Source organism: Odocoileus virginianus, chromosome 12 (genome assembly GCF_023699985.2).
Source record: "Odocoileus virginianus isolate 20LAN1187 ecotype Illinois chromosome 12, Ovbor_1.2, whole genome shotgun sequence".
Taxonomy (NCBI): Eukaryota; Metazoa; Chordata; class Mammalia; order Artiodactyla; family Cervidae; genus Odocoileus; species Odocoileus virginianus.
In genome coordinates this window covers 9,701,199-9,715,846 of record NC_069685.1, presented here as the reverse complement: position 1 = coordinate 9,715,846, position 14,648 = coordinate 9,701,199, and the positions used below count along the sequence as shown (strand labels likewise).

The 14,648-nt window shown below is 41.7% G+C and overlaps 1 protein-coding gene across 5 annotated transcripts in view; it reads left to right on the top strand.

Annotated features, from left to right (window-relative positions):
- ARHGAP10 (Rho GTPase activating protein 10) overlaps nt 1–14,648 on the top strand; it is a 410,479-nt gene that overhangs the window by 289,763 nt on the left and 106,068 nt on the right. For all 5 annotated transcript variants that reach the window (XM_070474785.1, XM_070474782.1, XM_070474784.1 and 2 more), the window contains 2 exons: nt 8,993–9,098; nt 10,488–10,647. In XM_070474785.1, the coding sequence (XP_070330886.1) occupies nt 8,993–9,098; nt 10,488–10,647 (266 nt within the window). The remainder of the gene's footprint in view (nt 1–8,992; nt 9,099–10,487; nt 10,648–14,648) is intronic.

Sequence of the window (14,648 nt, the reverse complement as noted above, 5' to 3'; positions counted from 1 at the left end):
CTCCGTCCATGGGATTTTCCAGGCAAGAGTAGTGGAGTGGGTTGCCATTGCCTTCTCCGATACCCTGTGCTAGAGGGACTTTCTATGAAGGCTTCATCCTGTAGGCATGATGGATTATTAATTCCGCGTCTTGGCCCTCTCCAGAGAATGGTGGATGGACCTGAAAATTCAAGCTTCTTTCTGGTGACTACCCACCATCTAAAAGCCCACCAAAAGTCACCTCATTAAAACAAAAGACATTCTGATCACCCCCAGATTCAGAGGGACTTGGGAGCTTGGTGTTAGATATTCTTATCACTCAGGAAATAGCAGAGCTCCTAGGAGTTCTGTGTCAGGAACTAGAAATATTAGAACATAAGACTCTTGGAGCACCCCACAAAGACAAGGGTTTTAGGGGCTTAGCATCAGGAACTAGGCACAGAGAACAATATATGTATATTTCTTAGTATTTCATACCATCCATCTTGTGAGAGAATATAATCCATCTTACAGGAATTTGTAAGGTGGAAACACAGTTTGCTTGGTCCTGCTGGAATCAGAAGCTTGCCCAGCTGGGGCAGACTGCTAGGCATTCACCTGGATCTGGTACTGCACATGGGGTGTATTACCTTTGAGAATGTCGTAGTCCTCACTGTGTGTCTCAGCCTTTCAGGCTCACAGTCTTTGATAGATCATGTTGGTAAGAATTGGACCCAGGCTTCAGGGTTGTACTGATGCTAAACTTAGTTTGAGAATGAAAACTGAAGCCTGGATGCCTAACACGGCATCACTCTAAAACTTTCTGTTTCCCAAATCAGAATACTTGTCTTCTTTAGTACGTATTCTTCAGTTCAGTGTGTGTTCTTCCTGTAGTCAAGTTACCTGGGAAGCAAAATCATAAATCACAAAGTCCTCTAGTCATTTGTAATGAAGAGAAAACTATTACAGGAAAGGCACTAGTGTTTGCCTAGCTGGATTGTCCTATCCTTGTTTCTTGTAGGGAAAACACCACAAAGTCATGTTGTCTTGGTGAAGAGGTACTCAGAAATCTGGAAATTGAAGAAATTGATGCTTACTGACATCAAGCTATCTGAGCCTGATGTCTTTAATATCTGGTAGATAGAGTCTCCCCCAGAAGAACTGGATTCCTTGATGTCTGTTAATTGACGTCCTTTGTCCCGTGGAAAATACTTGAATGGTTACTGCTAATGGTTTCCTAAAATTACAGTGTTATTGACTTATGACATTTAAATATTGAATTTAAGTTCGTCTGTCTGTGTATCTTTGATAAGCTCCAGTAAGCTACGTTCATATCTTTTTCAGTCTCCATTAGTTGGCACAACAATGTAAGCAGATTGACATTAAGTGTTGTAGATGCCGATTTGTAGTTTCACAATTTAAAATGCTCTTGCTATTACAGTAAACTCCTGTCCCTGGCAAATGGCAGGAATTTGGTGTCATGATGAATTCAGTATCTTAGATTTTTTAAAAAGTTATGTCTTTAAAGTAATTAGCCTCCAACTAATAAAAATAAATGAAAAAAAAATTTAGAAAAAGTTATGTCTTACATTCTTTGTCAGTTTATGTTAGTTAAAATATAATGAAATGCACATGGCATAAGGAGCTAAGGACAATTTATCTTAGAAAGCTCCTTTTGAGTACCTGAAAGTTGTTATGCTGTAGCCGCATGAAAATGCCCATTAATATAAAGCTTTGATTAATATAAAAGTGGAACAAAATGGAGAAAAAGTAGTTACACTTTAAAACTTTGTATCCACAAAATCTTATTTTTGGAAGAAGGAAAATCAGACTCAGGAACAAATGTGTGTGTGATTTCAAGTGAGATGGCTGTGAGCTGGTGGGAGAGGGACTCAGGAAAGGACATGGAAGGTTTTGATTCTGCTTTTCGAAACTGATTATAGTATTTTTAGAAATGAAGAACCTTATCCTCAGAAGGCAGGAAAACTGTTTTCTTATCTTGTATTTGTGAATAAGTGACAAATCAAAAATATTAAAATTAGATTTTCTTTGAAGAAGGTGATTATTGACAAGATACACACGTGAATTACAGGTAGTGTTTTAGTGCAAAGTTTTCAGAAATTTCTAGTTTTTGAAAGTATGAAATTCTTGTTGCAGGCAATTTTCCTTTTTTTCCCTGGGAATTTTTGACTGTTTTTCAGAGTCCCTGCTTTAATTTCATTTTCAAAATCAAAGCTGTGAATTGAAAAATGCTATTATATTTTTATTGCTTTCATTTCCTTCCAGCTTTGATTTAGTAAGGTGTTATCTTGGTTTTAACTCCACATTAAAAACTTGATTATAATTTATCACCTAACTCTTTAGATAGTTGTACTTTTACTTTCGATGACTAATGTAGTCTGTATCTAAGAGTCTTTTATTATTTAATAGTATTTGATTAATTGTGTTCTCCTTTATCATGTGCTTTTTCATTTCTTAGCCTTTTTTCCTTCTTGCTTTATCAACATGTCCTGTGTTGTAAAATCTCATTCCTCCGTCTCAAACAGTACTACTGAAAGTATCAAGTGGCGCAAACTCAACTTTACAAACATTGGAAGCAACCTAAATATTCATAAAATTAATGGTGTGCAGTCCACTGAATGACAGAGATGTCCATTATATATTAAACGAAACAGAATATTTGAATATCTCATCACAAAAAAAGGAGGAAAACTCTGAAAGGATTAAATTTAAAAGTTACTAACAGCCACTGTGAAGAAGAGGATGGCGGGACCTAAAAACATCTAAAACTAGTTACCTATGATGCTGCAATCCCACTCTTGGGCACATAGCTAGAAAAGGTGAAAACTCTAACTCAGAAACGTGTATGTACGCCAGTGTTCATAGCAGTATTTATGATAGCCAGGACATGGAAGCAGCCTAAATGTTCATCAAGAGATGAATGGATAAAAATGTGATTTGTGTGTATATACACACGTACACACACAGTGGAATATTAGCCATAAAAAGAATGAAATAATGCCATTAGTAGTAACATGGATGAACCTAGAGATTATCGTACTAAGTGAAGTAAATCAGAGAAAGACAAATACCATATGATATCACTTCTATGTGGAATCTAAAAAAAAAAATAATACAAATGAACTTATTTACAAAATAGAAATAGACTCACAGATATAGAAAACAAATTTATGGTTAGCCAAGGGGAATGGGGTAAGGAGGGAATAACTAGGATCTTGGGAGTAACATATGCATACTTGTTGTTGTTTAGTCAGTAAGTTGTCTGTGACTCTCTTGTGACCCCATGGAATGTAGCCCGCCAGGCTCCTCTGTCCATGGAATTCTCCAGGCAAAAATACAGGAGTGTGTTGCCATTCCTTCTCCAGGGGATATTCCTGACCCTAGGATAGATCGGGAATCTCCTGCATTGGTGGGAGGATTCTTTCCCACTGAGCGACCAAGGAAGCCCGTATACACACTACTATATATAAAATAGATTAACAACAAGGACCTACTATATGGCACAGAGAACTATATTCAGCATCTTGTAATGACCTAAAATGAAAAAGGATCTGAAAAAGAATTTTAAAAATTATGATTTTATCTTAGGGTGAGATAAGTTTTATGAGTAACTTGAACTTTTCTTTGAAACATAATAGAAATGTGCACAAATAATAAGTGTGCAGTTAATGATATTCAGTGAAGTGGAGATAGCCATGCAGCTAGCCCTCAGGTCAAGAAATTGAACTCTAGGAATTCCCTGGTTGCCCAGTGGTTAGGACTCAGCGCTTTCACCACTGAGGTGAAACAACCACCCCCAGTTACTGTCCCGCCTTCCCCCACGCTACTAACTTCTGACATCGTGGGTGAGGGTTGCTGCATTTGATCTTTATGTAAATGGAACCATGCAGGATATACTAACGTGTCTGGCTTTCTTCAGTTCATCTGATGAGATGTATTCCTGTGGAGGGAATCAGTGCATCATTTACTCTCTGCTCCTTTGTGTGAATATGCCATCATCCGTCTGTTCTAGTCTTGATGCGTACTTGAGTTGCTTCAATTTTGGACTATTATCCAAAGTGCTGTTGCCAAGAACCTTCCCCTTTGTGTCCTTTAGTGAATGGTCCTGTGGCATTTTGGGGTCATTGGGGATATGTGTCCAGCATCAGGGGATTTTGCCTAACTGTCCTCCAAATCGGTTGTACCATTTAATTATTCCCACCTACTTAATACATGACAGTTCCAACCGCTTCATGTCCTTGTCAAAGCTTATTATTCACCTAAAGCCATCCTGATAGGTGTATAAGAGTTTTTATTGTGGTTTTAATTTCTATTTTCCTGATAACTAATGAGGTTTAGTGCTTTTTCCATACATGTATGGGTCATTTAACTGTCCTCTTTCATATATTTTTGCTCTACGCTTTCTCATTTTTCTTTTGGGTCCTCTCTCTCTTCTGATTGTTGGAGTTCTATGTAGTCTGATTGCATGTTCTTAACTATATGTAATTCAGATTTTTAGTGATTTTTTTTTTTTTTACTGAATTTTTACTTTATCTGTTTTCTAAAATTTTAGCAGAACAGACTTTTTTTTTTTATAGTGATAAGAAGGTGAAACTATTATTTTGAAAAAACATGTTCCCTAAGTCAAGCAGAGAAAGACAAATACTGCATGATCTCACTTATTTGTGAACTGAAAAACAAAAAACCTTTAAGTTCATAGATACTGAGATCAGATGCGTAGTTGACAGAGGTGGGAGGCAATGGGGTGGGCAAAATGGGTGAAGAGGGATAAAAGGTACAGACTTCCAACTGTAAGATAAATGAGTCATGAGGATGTAATGTACAGCTTGATGACTATAGGTGATAACACTGTATTGTATGTTTGAAAGTTGTAAGAGAGTAGATCTTAAGAGTTCTCATCATGAGGAAGAAATTTGTAACTATATGTGGTGACAGGTGTTAACTTGTTAGGGTGATCATTTTTCATTTTGCAGTGTATCCAAATACTGAATTCTGATGTTGCACACCTGAAACTAATATAATGTTACATGCCAATTATTAAAAAGTTAAAAATACCAAATTCCCTTTCTTACTTGGCTTTTCTTTTCTTTTCCCTTCTCTGTCCTTTCTCCCATCACCCCCCTACCCCCGCCTTTTTTTCCTTTTTGGCTGAGCCTTTTGGCAAAGGGCACTTCTCCGACCATGGATCAATCTCGTGCCCCCTGCAGTGGAAAGGCAGGGTCTTAACCACTGGACCATCAGGGAAATCCTCTCCTAGTTTGAAGAGTTGGTTGAATCCCTACCCTCCCTGTCCCCTTCAGCACCTCACTCTTTAACCTCCTGCTTTTGTTAGGTAGGTTTTGCCATATCTGGGACTCCTTTGTGTTCCGATGACCTAGTCTCTCCTTAACTCCCGACGGTACGATGGTACGGGCCACCCAGTTTTCGCAGATTTCGTCTCCTGTGACTGTCTGATGACCTTGCACCTCCCTGGTCTTCTCGTCTCTTCCTCCTGCTGTGGTTGGCTTGGCTCCCTGTCGGCCTCTCCCCTGTTCGTCTTTGGGTCTCTTTTCCCCACCGTGTCCTTTGTTGGCCTCCGGAGAGGTGGGCAGTGTTGGCCATGTGCCAGAGGTCACACCCTTTGCAGAGTGTGGCTAGTCTTCAGCTCTAGAGCATCTTCCGCTTTACAGAGACCTGTTAGAGTGCCAGCCCTTGAATGTCACTTTCTCGATCACCCGCCAGTCTTCCTCCTCAAACATGCTTTGCCTTCTGGGTTCCTTTCTGTCCGTAGAACTGACTGTACCACCAGATAACCCAGCTGAGAAACGCCGTCATCTCTGCCTCTTCCTTGGACCCACAGCCGAGCCGAGGCTAGGTCCTGTGAATTCTGTCTCTTCTGTAATAGCTCTCACATTAGAGGAACACAGACTGCAACAGGAACACAAATGACATCAGTAGTGTTTGCTAAGAGTTTGAGTGCCTCTCTACGCCAGCCACTGGGGCTCAGCACTTGACATTGGTCACCTCGCTGAATCTCACAGTGGCCTTCTGAGATAGTGCTGTTCACTTCATTTTGCAGGTGAGGAAACTGAGGCCTCGGGAGCTTAGGTAACTTGCTTAAGGACACTTTGCTGTCAGTTGGGAGCAGTGATTCTACAGTCTGACTGCAGACTACACTTCTTTGCTCTATTTTCTCATTTGTAGTTCAACCCCTTTCCAGACTTCCCTGGTGGTTTAGATGGTAAAGAATCTGCCTGTGATGTGGGAGACCCAGGTTCGATCCCTAGGTCAGGAAGATCCCTTGGAGAAGGAAATGGCAACCCACTCCAGTATTCTTGCCTGGAGAATCCCATGGACAGAGGATCCTGGTGGGTTACAGTCCATGGGGTCACAAAGAGCTGGACACGACTGAGTGACTAACACAACTGCTTTCCCCATCTGCCTGCCCCTTCCTGCCTCACTGCTTCCTACCCTCATAGCATTTCCCTCTTAATCTGTTCCTTTCCCCATTGAAATTCATCCTCCAAAAATTTCAGGTGTATCTTCCACTCTGCTCGTATTCTTTCTTGCTTTACTTTCAGTGACTGATTTAGAAGCCATCAGTAAAGACAGTTCTTTTTTTAAAATTTTTATTAGAGTGTAGTTGATTCACAGGGATGTGTTAGTTGCCTGTGTACAGCAAGTGAATCAGTTACACACACACACACACACACACACACACGTACATATATGTGTGTGCTCTTCATTGGATTCTTACCCATACGGGCCGTTACACAGTATTGATTAGAGTTCCCTGTGCTACAGAGTAGGTTCTTATTAGTTAACTGATTTGTGTATAGTGTGTCTATGTCAATCCCAGTCCCCAATTTTTCCTCCCCCTAGTACCCTTGATAACTACATGTTTGATTTCTACATCTGTCACTCAATTGTTGTTTTGTAAATAAGTTCATTTGTACCGCTTTTTAAAAAAGATTCCGCGTATAAGCAATATATGGTATTTGTCTGACTTTACTCAGGGTGACGATCTCTAGGCCCGTCCATGTCACCTCAGATGGCATTGTTTTGCTCTTCTGGATGAGTAATATTGGCCTTTACAGACCAAGGTTTAGTTCTGACCACCTTTCTATCAGTTTAAGCTGCCCTCTGTGAGTAGGCTGTGCTCTTTCTCACACTGTTTGCCGAATCCAGAATGTACGGTTCCGCCTGTCCCTGAAACCTTTCCTGTTTTTCAAGCCCCTGCTTCAGTGCTCTCCTTTATGTAAAACCTTCCTGAGCGCCCCTGCCAGCTCTCTATGAACTTCCACAGCAGTTTGCAACCTTCCTTCCTGATGTGGTAAACTGACCAGCTCATTCTCATCAGTCACTTCTTTGACACCTCTGAAAAGTCAAGCATAATTTTCAATATTAAGCATTCTTTTTTGATGGGTTCCATTAATTTTCCATCAACACAATAAAAGGAATTTGGGCATATTGTTCATAAGAGCCGTGGATGATAAGACCGCAGTCTAAGGGATTAAGGGGCTATATTTGTTCCCTTAAGCTGCTGTGGCAAAGAACGGCAAACCGAATGGCTTAAAACAGGAGAAGTTTATTCTTCTTACAGTTCAAGAGGTGAGGTCCCAAATCAAGGTGTCAGCAGGGCTTGCTCCCTTGGAAGACTCCAGGGTAGGGTCCTTCCTCACCTCCTCCACCTTCTGACGTTTCCTGGCAATTCTTGGTGACCCTTGGCTTGTAGCTTCATCACTCCTTTGACACATAATAGTCTCTCCTGTGTCTGCCTTCATGGTGGTCATCTTCCCCCTCTGCCTTTGTCACAGCAGTCATATTGGATTTGGGCCTTCCCTGCTGGCTCAGCTGGTAAAGAACCTGCCTGCTAATGCAGGAGACACAAGAGACCTGGGTTCAATCCCTGGGTTGGGAAGATCCCTTGGAGAAGGAGATGGCAACCTGCTCCAGTGTTCTTGCCTGGAAAATTCCATGGACAGAGGAGCCTGGTGAGCAGTAGGGCATTTCTCCACTGTTGTCTCATCTTAACTAATGACATCTTCAGTGACCTGTTCTAAATAAGCACCGTGTCAGGCACATCTTGTGATCCTAATGTTTTGACATCTGGGGCCTGAGTGACCCTGGGGAGACTGTCCTTTCCAGGGCTAACCGATTCCTAGAGATGTTTAACCTGAGCACCCTTTCCATCTGCGAACTAACCAATCCAGAGCCCACGTTCCCTCCCTGACCCCATCTTTCAGGTTCTAACATTCCAGGCCAACATTCTCCTGCCTTAGTCACCCCAGGGCCAGGTACCAGATAATCAGGAACAGTCTTTATATCCCTGAGCCTGTTGAAATATTTACACCAACCAGTCCTAAGCCTGCTTACCCTGCCTTGCCTTTCCTTCAGAAAGATAGCACAGTAAAGCATCTTGCCCTCATTCTTCACCTCCTGACCTGGCGCTTCACCGCATGGCCCTGCCTGCCATGCCATTCCTCTTATTTCTAGGGATCTGTGAGGATCAGCTTCTTCCTTCAGGACAGTTTTCATGTCTGTGTGTCTTACCACACCTGATGAAAACAAGATGGTGCATTTGAAAACATTCACATTCTGTGATACCGGGAGTTAGAATTTCAGCATATCATTTTGGGGGGTATAATTTAATGCGTAAACGTAAAGAAACCACTTAGTGAGATTTTATTTGCATTCCGTTGTGGGGTGGTGACCCATGACTAGAGTCAACAGGTAAGTGAGGGGCGAACTTGAGGTCCAGCGTGCCAGAGGGAGAAGCCGTGGTCCCTTTCTGTTTTAAATACCAGCAGAGGGAATGGCGTTATTTGCTACAGCACTGAAATTACATCATAGGGGAGGCATAGAAGATTCATAATAGGGAGAAAGATGGATTTTCTTTTCCTTTGAATGGTGCCAAAATATGTGTAAATTCTGTGCTTAAAGATTTAATGGATGAACAGTTGCAATTGTTTGTTTTCAGGACTGTATTTCATTCTGAATTCTCTGCTAACTTTTTTTTTCTTTTTTTTTAAAGAAAGCGGCAGCCCGGAATCTCGTGTTAATGCTATCCATTTCTTGGTACACAAACTGCCAGAAAAAAATAAAGAAATGTTGGATATTTTGGTGAAACACTTAACTAAGTAAGCCTCTCTTTCTTCCTAACTTGTTTTATTTTGCTTTGGGTGCCATGTGGTGGTGTTGGGTCTGTAACGCTTTGAACTGGGGCTGTGGACACAATACCAGGGACCACGCCTGCAAGAGCAGCCTGGACGCTTGCCTCGCTGTGTGTGTTTTGGACAAGAGTGATGAAATGTGATGCTTTCATGAAGTCGTATAATTATTTGCTTAACTTCACTGCCAGCAACTCAGGGTTTGATTAGAAGAAAGAAAAGAGAATCTTAAACATTTCCCTATACACTGATTCTGGCCGTGTGATTATAAGCCTGTTAGCAAATTTAGCTTGGTTTCACACCTACCTAACTCTGAGTCTGCATGGATATATCCTTGGAGTTTGTTTAATCCAGTAATAGGTAGTTATTTCATCCAATCCGTTCCATTTTTTTTTCACTCCTTCTTTACAAAGTAAGCAAAATCTAATAATTCAGTGGGGAAATTAGCTCTTTCTTCATATATAAATGAATCCTAGGTCACTATAGTTGTAGAATTTTAGAGGCGAGAGGAAGCTGAGGAACACTGTGTTTTATAACCTGTTATTCACACACGCGCAAAAGAAACTGGAGGTGAGAAAATATTGTGTGCTTCCAGGTCTCCTGCTGTGGTAGAGCCATTCATTCATTTGGCCTGCCAATATTTTCTGAGTGCCTTCTAAGGTGTTAGTTGAACACATAGTTGAACAAGATAAAGTCCCTGTCTTTGTGAAGTACCTTCTTTGTAAGAGGGAAAAGATAATGAACAGACTGCAAATAAAAATCATGTCAGGTGGTAAGTGGTAAAAAGGCTAAGTAAGAGTGAGGGATAAAGAATATATACTGGGTTTGGGACTATAAAGAGTTGTGATGGAGGGTCTTTTCAAGGCTAAGACCTTTGAGTTGAGGCTTGAATTAGGTGGCAGGGCTGCTGAGAACAGTTGCCCAGGTTGTTCGCTGCGCAATGGAATATGGGTGTTCTGACCAAGCTCTGTGCTCGTGATGATGCTTCTTAGAAAGGTGCCAGGTGGGCTGGGAGTCTTTGGAAGCAGGTGTGTAATGACCAGGGGAAAGAAGGGATGTTCTCGGTAGAAAGGAAGGAACAGTAAATAAAGGCCTTCAGGGACACAAGCTTAGCCCAGACTTAGAATTATTAAGAAAGATGCTGTGGTTAAACAGAGCATCAGAGAAAAGGAAGGATGTGGGAAGGTAGGCAGGGTCCCCACATGTGGTGCCTCGCCAAGTGTGACTATTACACGGGCAGACACTGAGGACGGTTGAGTCTGACTTCTTGTCTGTAGGGAAAGACAGAGTTGCAGACATCCCGCAGTTACCGCCCCTTCTTTTAACCAGAGACCTTTCTACCCCCTTTCATCTTATTAGTGTTTCAAATCACTCCAAGCAGAACCTCATGACCGTGGCAAATTTAGGAGTGGTGTTTGGACCAACTCTCATGAGGCCACAGGAAGAAACTGTTGCTGCCATCATGGATTTGAAGTTTCAGAACATTGTTGTGGAAATTTTAATTGAAAACCATGAAAAGGTAAAAGTGCCTTTTTCCCCTTTCCTTAGGGTAATTCCTATTTGGGGCTTATTTCCATGTGAGGTACACCTGTCCTTAGTTTTTTATGTGATAATTTTATTCTCATGATGGTAAGCCTGGTTCTGAGAAGCCCTCCTGGAGTTTGTGTCTTTGGCAGAGTTCCATAAATCTGAAGCTTACCTAGTCTTCTGTTATTCCAGTGGTTTAAGGAAGCAACATTTAATCCAGATGCCAATGAGCATCGGCCGTGTTGTAGACCGTGTTTTGCTGCCTTTGTTTCTCTCCTTGGATTCCTCACTCAGATTCCTTTTCCTGTAACTCAGGGAAAACATGTGTTGTCAGTCTGTTCCACCCTCTCCCCAGAAAAACACACACAACTCCCCCCTCTCCTCACAGCTATGCTAACAACTTCAGGAGATCCACATGCCTTCTTGAACCTGGGGCCTCCAGGTTGAGAATCTCTGGCTTAAAATGAATACTCTCTTAGGTAACATATCCTATTGTTTGTTTCTCTGGGTTCAGAGGAATACATGAGTTTTCAAAATAAATGAACTCTTTCAAGATCTTCTAGGATTTTTTCCTTCTCTTCTGTTCATATAGAGCAGGACCTGGCCAGTAACTTTCCTCTTTTTTTTTTTTTTAATAATTTTTATTGAGGCATTTTATTGAGCCTTACAGTGCTGTGTTATTTTCTGCCCTACAGCATAATGAATCAGCTGTGCATATACATACAACCCCTCTTTTCTGCTTTTCTTCCCCGTTTGGGTCACCACAGAGCACCGTGTGGAGTTGTCTGAACCATGCAGTAGGTTCTCACTAGCTACGTATTTTACACACAGTGTCAGTAGTGTATATATGTTGGTCCCAGTCTGTCAGTTCCTCCCATCCCTCTTCCCCACTTGGTATCCAGAAGTTTGTCCTCTCCATCTGTGTCTCTATGTTTGCTTTGCAAGTAAATTCATCTATACCATTTTTCTACATTCTACATATATGTGTCAGTATACACTTGTTTTTCTCTTTCTGACTTATTCACTCTCTGTGACAGACTCTAGGCCCACCCATGTCTCTACAAACGATCCAGTTTCATTCCTTTTTATGGCTGAGTAATATTCCATTGTGCATCTTCTTTATCCGTTCCTCTGTTGATAGACAGGGTGCTTCCACGTCTTGACTACTGTAAACAGTGAACATGAGGGTGCATAGGTTTTTTGAGTTACAGTGTTCTTACTTCTAAGACAGGGAATTGGAAAACTGTTAAGATGATTGGTCAACAACTTTAATTGCTTACTCAATTTTCTAAAAAATTGAGATTGCATTATATGGTTAGCATGTATTAGGTGCTGGGAGGTGAAGACAAACATTACAGCGCCTGATGGAGAGTAAGTCACCATCTGGGGGGGGTTGGAGTCGTGTTTTGGGAACTGTATCCCCCAGCTCACGTCCCTAACATCCTGTGCACTGTACTTACTTTTCTCGTTGTTAGTCATTTCTCGCTTCTAGATCTCTGAGGACAGAGATCTTTTTGCACATTTAGAATAAATCCCGGTACTCCTTAGGCACTCCGTTAATAATTATTTGGTGAATTAACAGATTCAGTAAAATAAATGGAGGTCAAAGAAGTGGGAAGTAGACAGAGAGAGGTGTAGTCCTTTTGAGCGAGGCATGGCAAGGATGTTCCTTGGATTCTTGTCGTGTCTTCTGCTGGCTGGAGCAATTCTAGCTTACGCGAATATCACTTCCCACTGAAAAGTGAGGCTTGAAACCTAGTTAGACATTCACTTTACGAGGTGGCAAAAGCAGCTTGCTTATGGGTGTCAGACATTGGTGGGGTTTTTTTTTTGGTTTTGTTTTTCGGCAGCTAGTGGTGCATTTATGTCTTCTTTTATGGTCCCATCAAACAGTCATTAAACCTCGTTAGCATGTACAGTGAGCTACCCAGTAAGACAGCTTCATGGCACAGTGGCTACTGTTCATTTTGTGGAAAAGAAATAATTAGACTCTGAGCTTTGAGAAAATGTTTAGGAGCACCGCTATCATTAGGTTAAATCCCAATTAGAGGACTTTTATTCAATTTATTTGTGAAAATACCGACTCTGGGTCTTGCTCTCGGATAAAAGGCTCCCCCCACCTCATGCCGCAGCTTCCCATGTTCTCTTATTTGGTGTGGGGGAGATAAGTGCCTGATTCTGTTCTTCTGGGAAGTGGTGAGGGCTGCTTTCACCCTGTTAACAAATCTTACAGGAACTTCCAAGCAGCATTGTTGAGCCGATTACAATAGTTACCGCAGATGGGACTGGACCCGTGCTCGGAGATGGAGCCTTATAGAATTAAGTGGAGGGGTTCTGGTCTGCCCTCTCCCCCTTTCTGTGGCCAAGCTGGGTAGTGCTGTGAATGCACAGCTGATATTGACTGACGTCCTGAGGTCTCCTACCAAGAGGAGATGAGATCCTGAGTTTCAGATTGTTCCCTGAATGTGTGGGCTCATGTTTGGGGCACCCTAAGGGTTGCTTGGGGTGGGGTGGTTGGGTTCAGTTCAGGCACTCAGTCATGTCCGCCTCTCTGTGACTCCATGAACAGCAGCAGGCCAGGCCTCCCTGTCCATCACCAACTCCCGGAGTCCACCCAAACCCATGTCCATTGAATCGGTGATGCCATCCAACCATCTCATCCTCTGTCGTCCCCTTCTCCTCCTGCCCTCAATCTTTCCCAGCATCAGGGTCTTTTCAAATGAGTCAACTCTTTGCATCAGGTGGCCAAAGTGTTGGAGTTTCAGCTTCAGCATCAGTCCTTCCAATGAACACCCAGGACTGATCTCCTGGGTGATGGACTGGTTGGATCTCCTTGCAGTCCAAGGGCAGTTAGCTTGGATTAATGAACATTTTTGAGAACTTAATTTCTCCATTCTCTTTTTTTCCCCCTTCAATTTCATCTTTGTGCACTTAAAAAAAAAAAAGATTTGTTTTAATGTGGACCATTTCTTTAAAAGTCTGTATTGAATTTGTTAAGATACTCTGTTTTATGTTTTGTTTTTTGGGCCCTGAAGCATGTGGGATCTTAGTTCCCTCACCAGGGATTGAACTGCAGCCCCTCCATGGAAAGCATGGAGTCCTAACCACTGGACCACCCGGGAAGTCCCATTCTTGCCCACTTTCACTCTCACTCCCAGCTTTTTGTTTCTGTTTGTTCGGGCTTCACGTAAGAGTCTGTGCTTGGCTGTGCCGAAGAGTATTTCTGCTGACAAGGGTGGCTTTGTAGAAACACTTCCTGCGGACATCTGGCCCCACCTGAGCCATATGTTTCCTTGACAACTGATGTCCGTACACCACCTAGAGAGGCTGATGTTTGTCTTCAGTGTGGTGAAAGAGGGATATATTGATAGCTCCTTTTAATGTTTGAGAGCAAAGAGAAAAATGAGAAAGGATAGGAAACGTGAGAAAGAATAGTCTCATGAGGAAGGAAAAAAAATTATAATTCAAAAAAGGGGAGAAACTAGCCGTGAAATGAAACGGCCAAAATGACAATAGAAGGAAAATGTTTTCTTTTCCTTAGTTACCTATTTTTCTTCCCTAGGAATGTGAAATATTTTACCTCTGACCAGGAAAGTTGCTAAGTCAGAAAAGGAAACTTTCAACATATAATTAAAGCAAGAGAGCTCCAGATTAATTTTGGAGTTGGAAAAGGACCCCTGGTTAATCTTTGGAGATCACATTTTATCCAAGGCTCTTTGCTGTTTTCATAAAATCCATATGTACTTTATAGGAAACTTAATCCATATGTTTTGGCTTCATTTCCACTCAATACATTAAGATGTTGTTTTTAAAGAAGTGTTCATGGGCCAAAAATATTGTCAAGGTCTTTTTTCCTTTGCAAAGCAGAAAATTACATTTCCCAGATGGAAAGGGTACTGTGAAATTCCCAGGGATTTTCAAATAGGAGTTGCACCTTAGAACGTGTGAGTTTTGCATTTGTTTTGTTCTTAAAGTGTACAGTTTTTCCCTTGG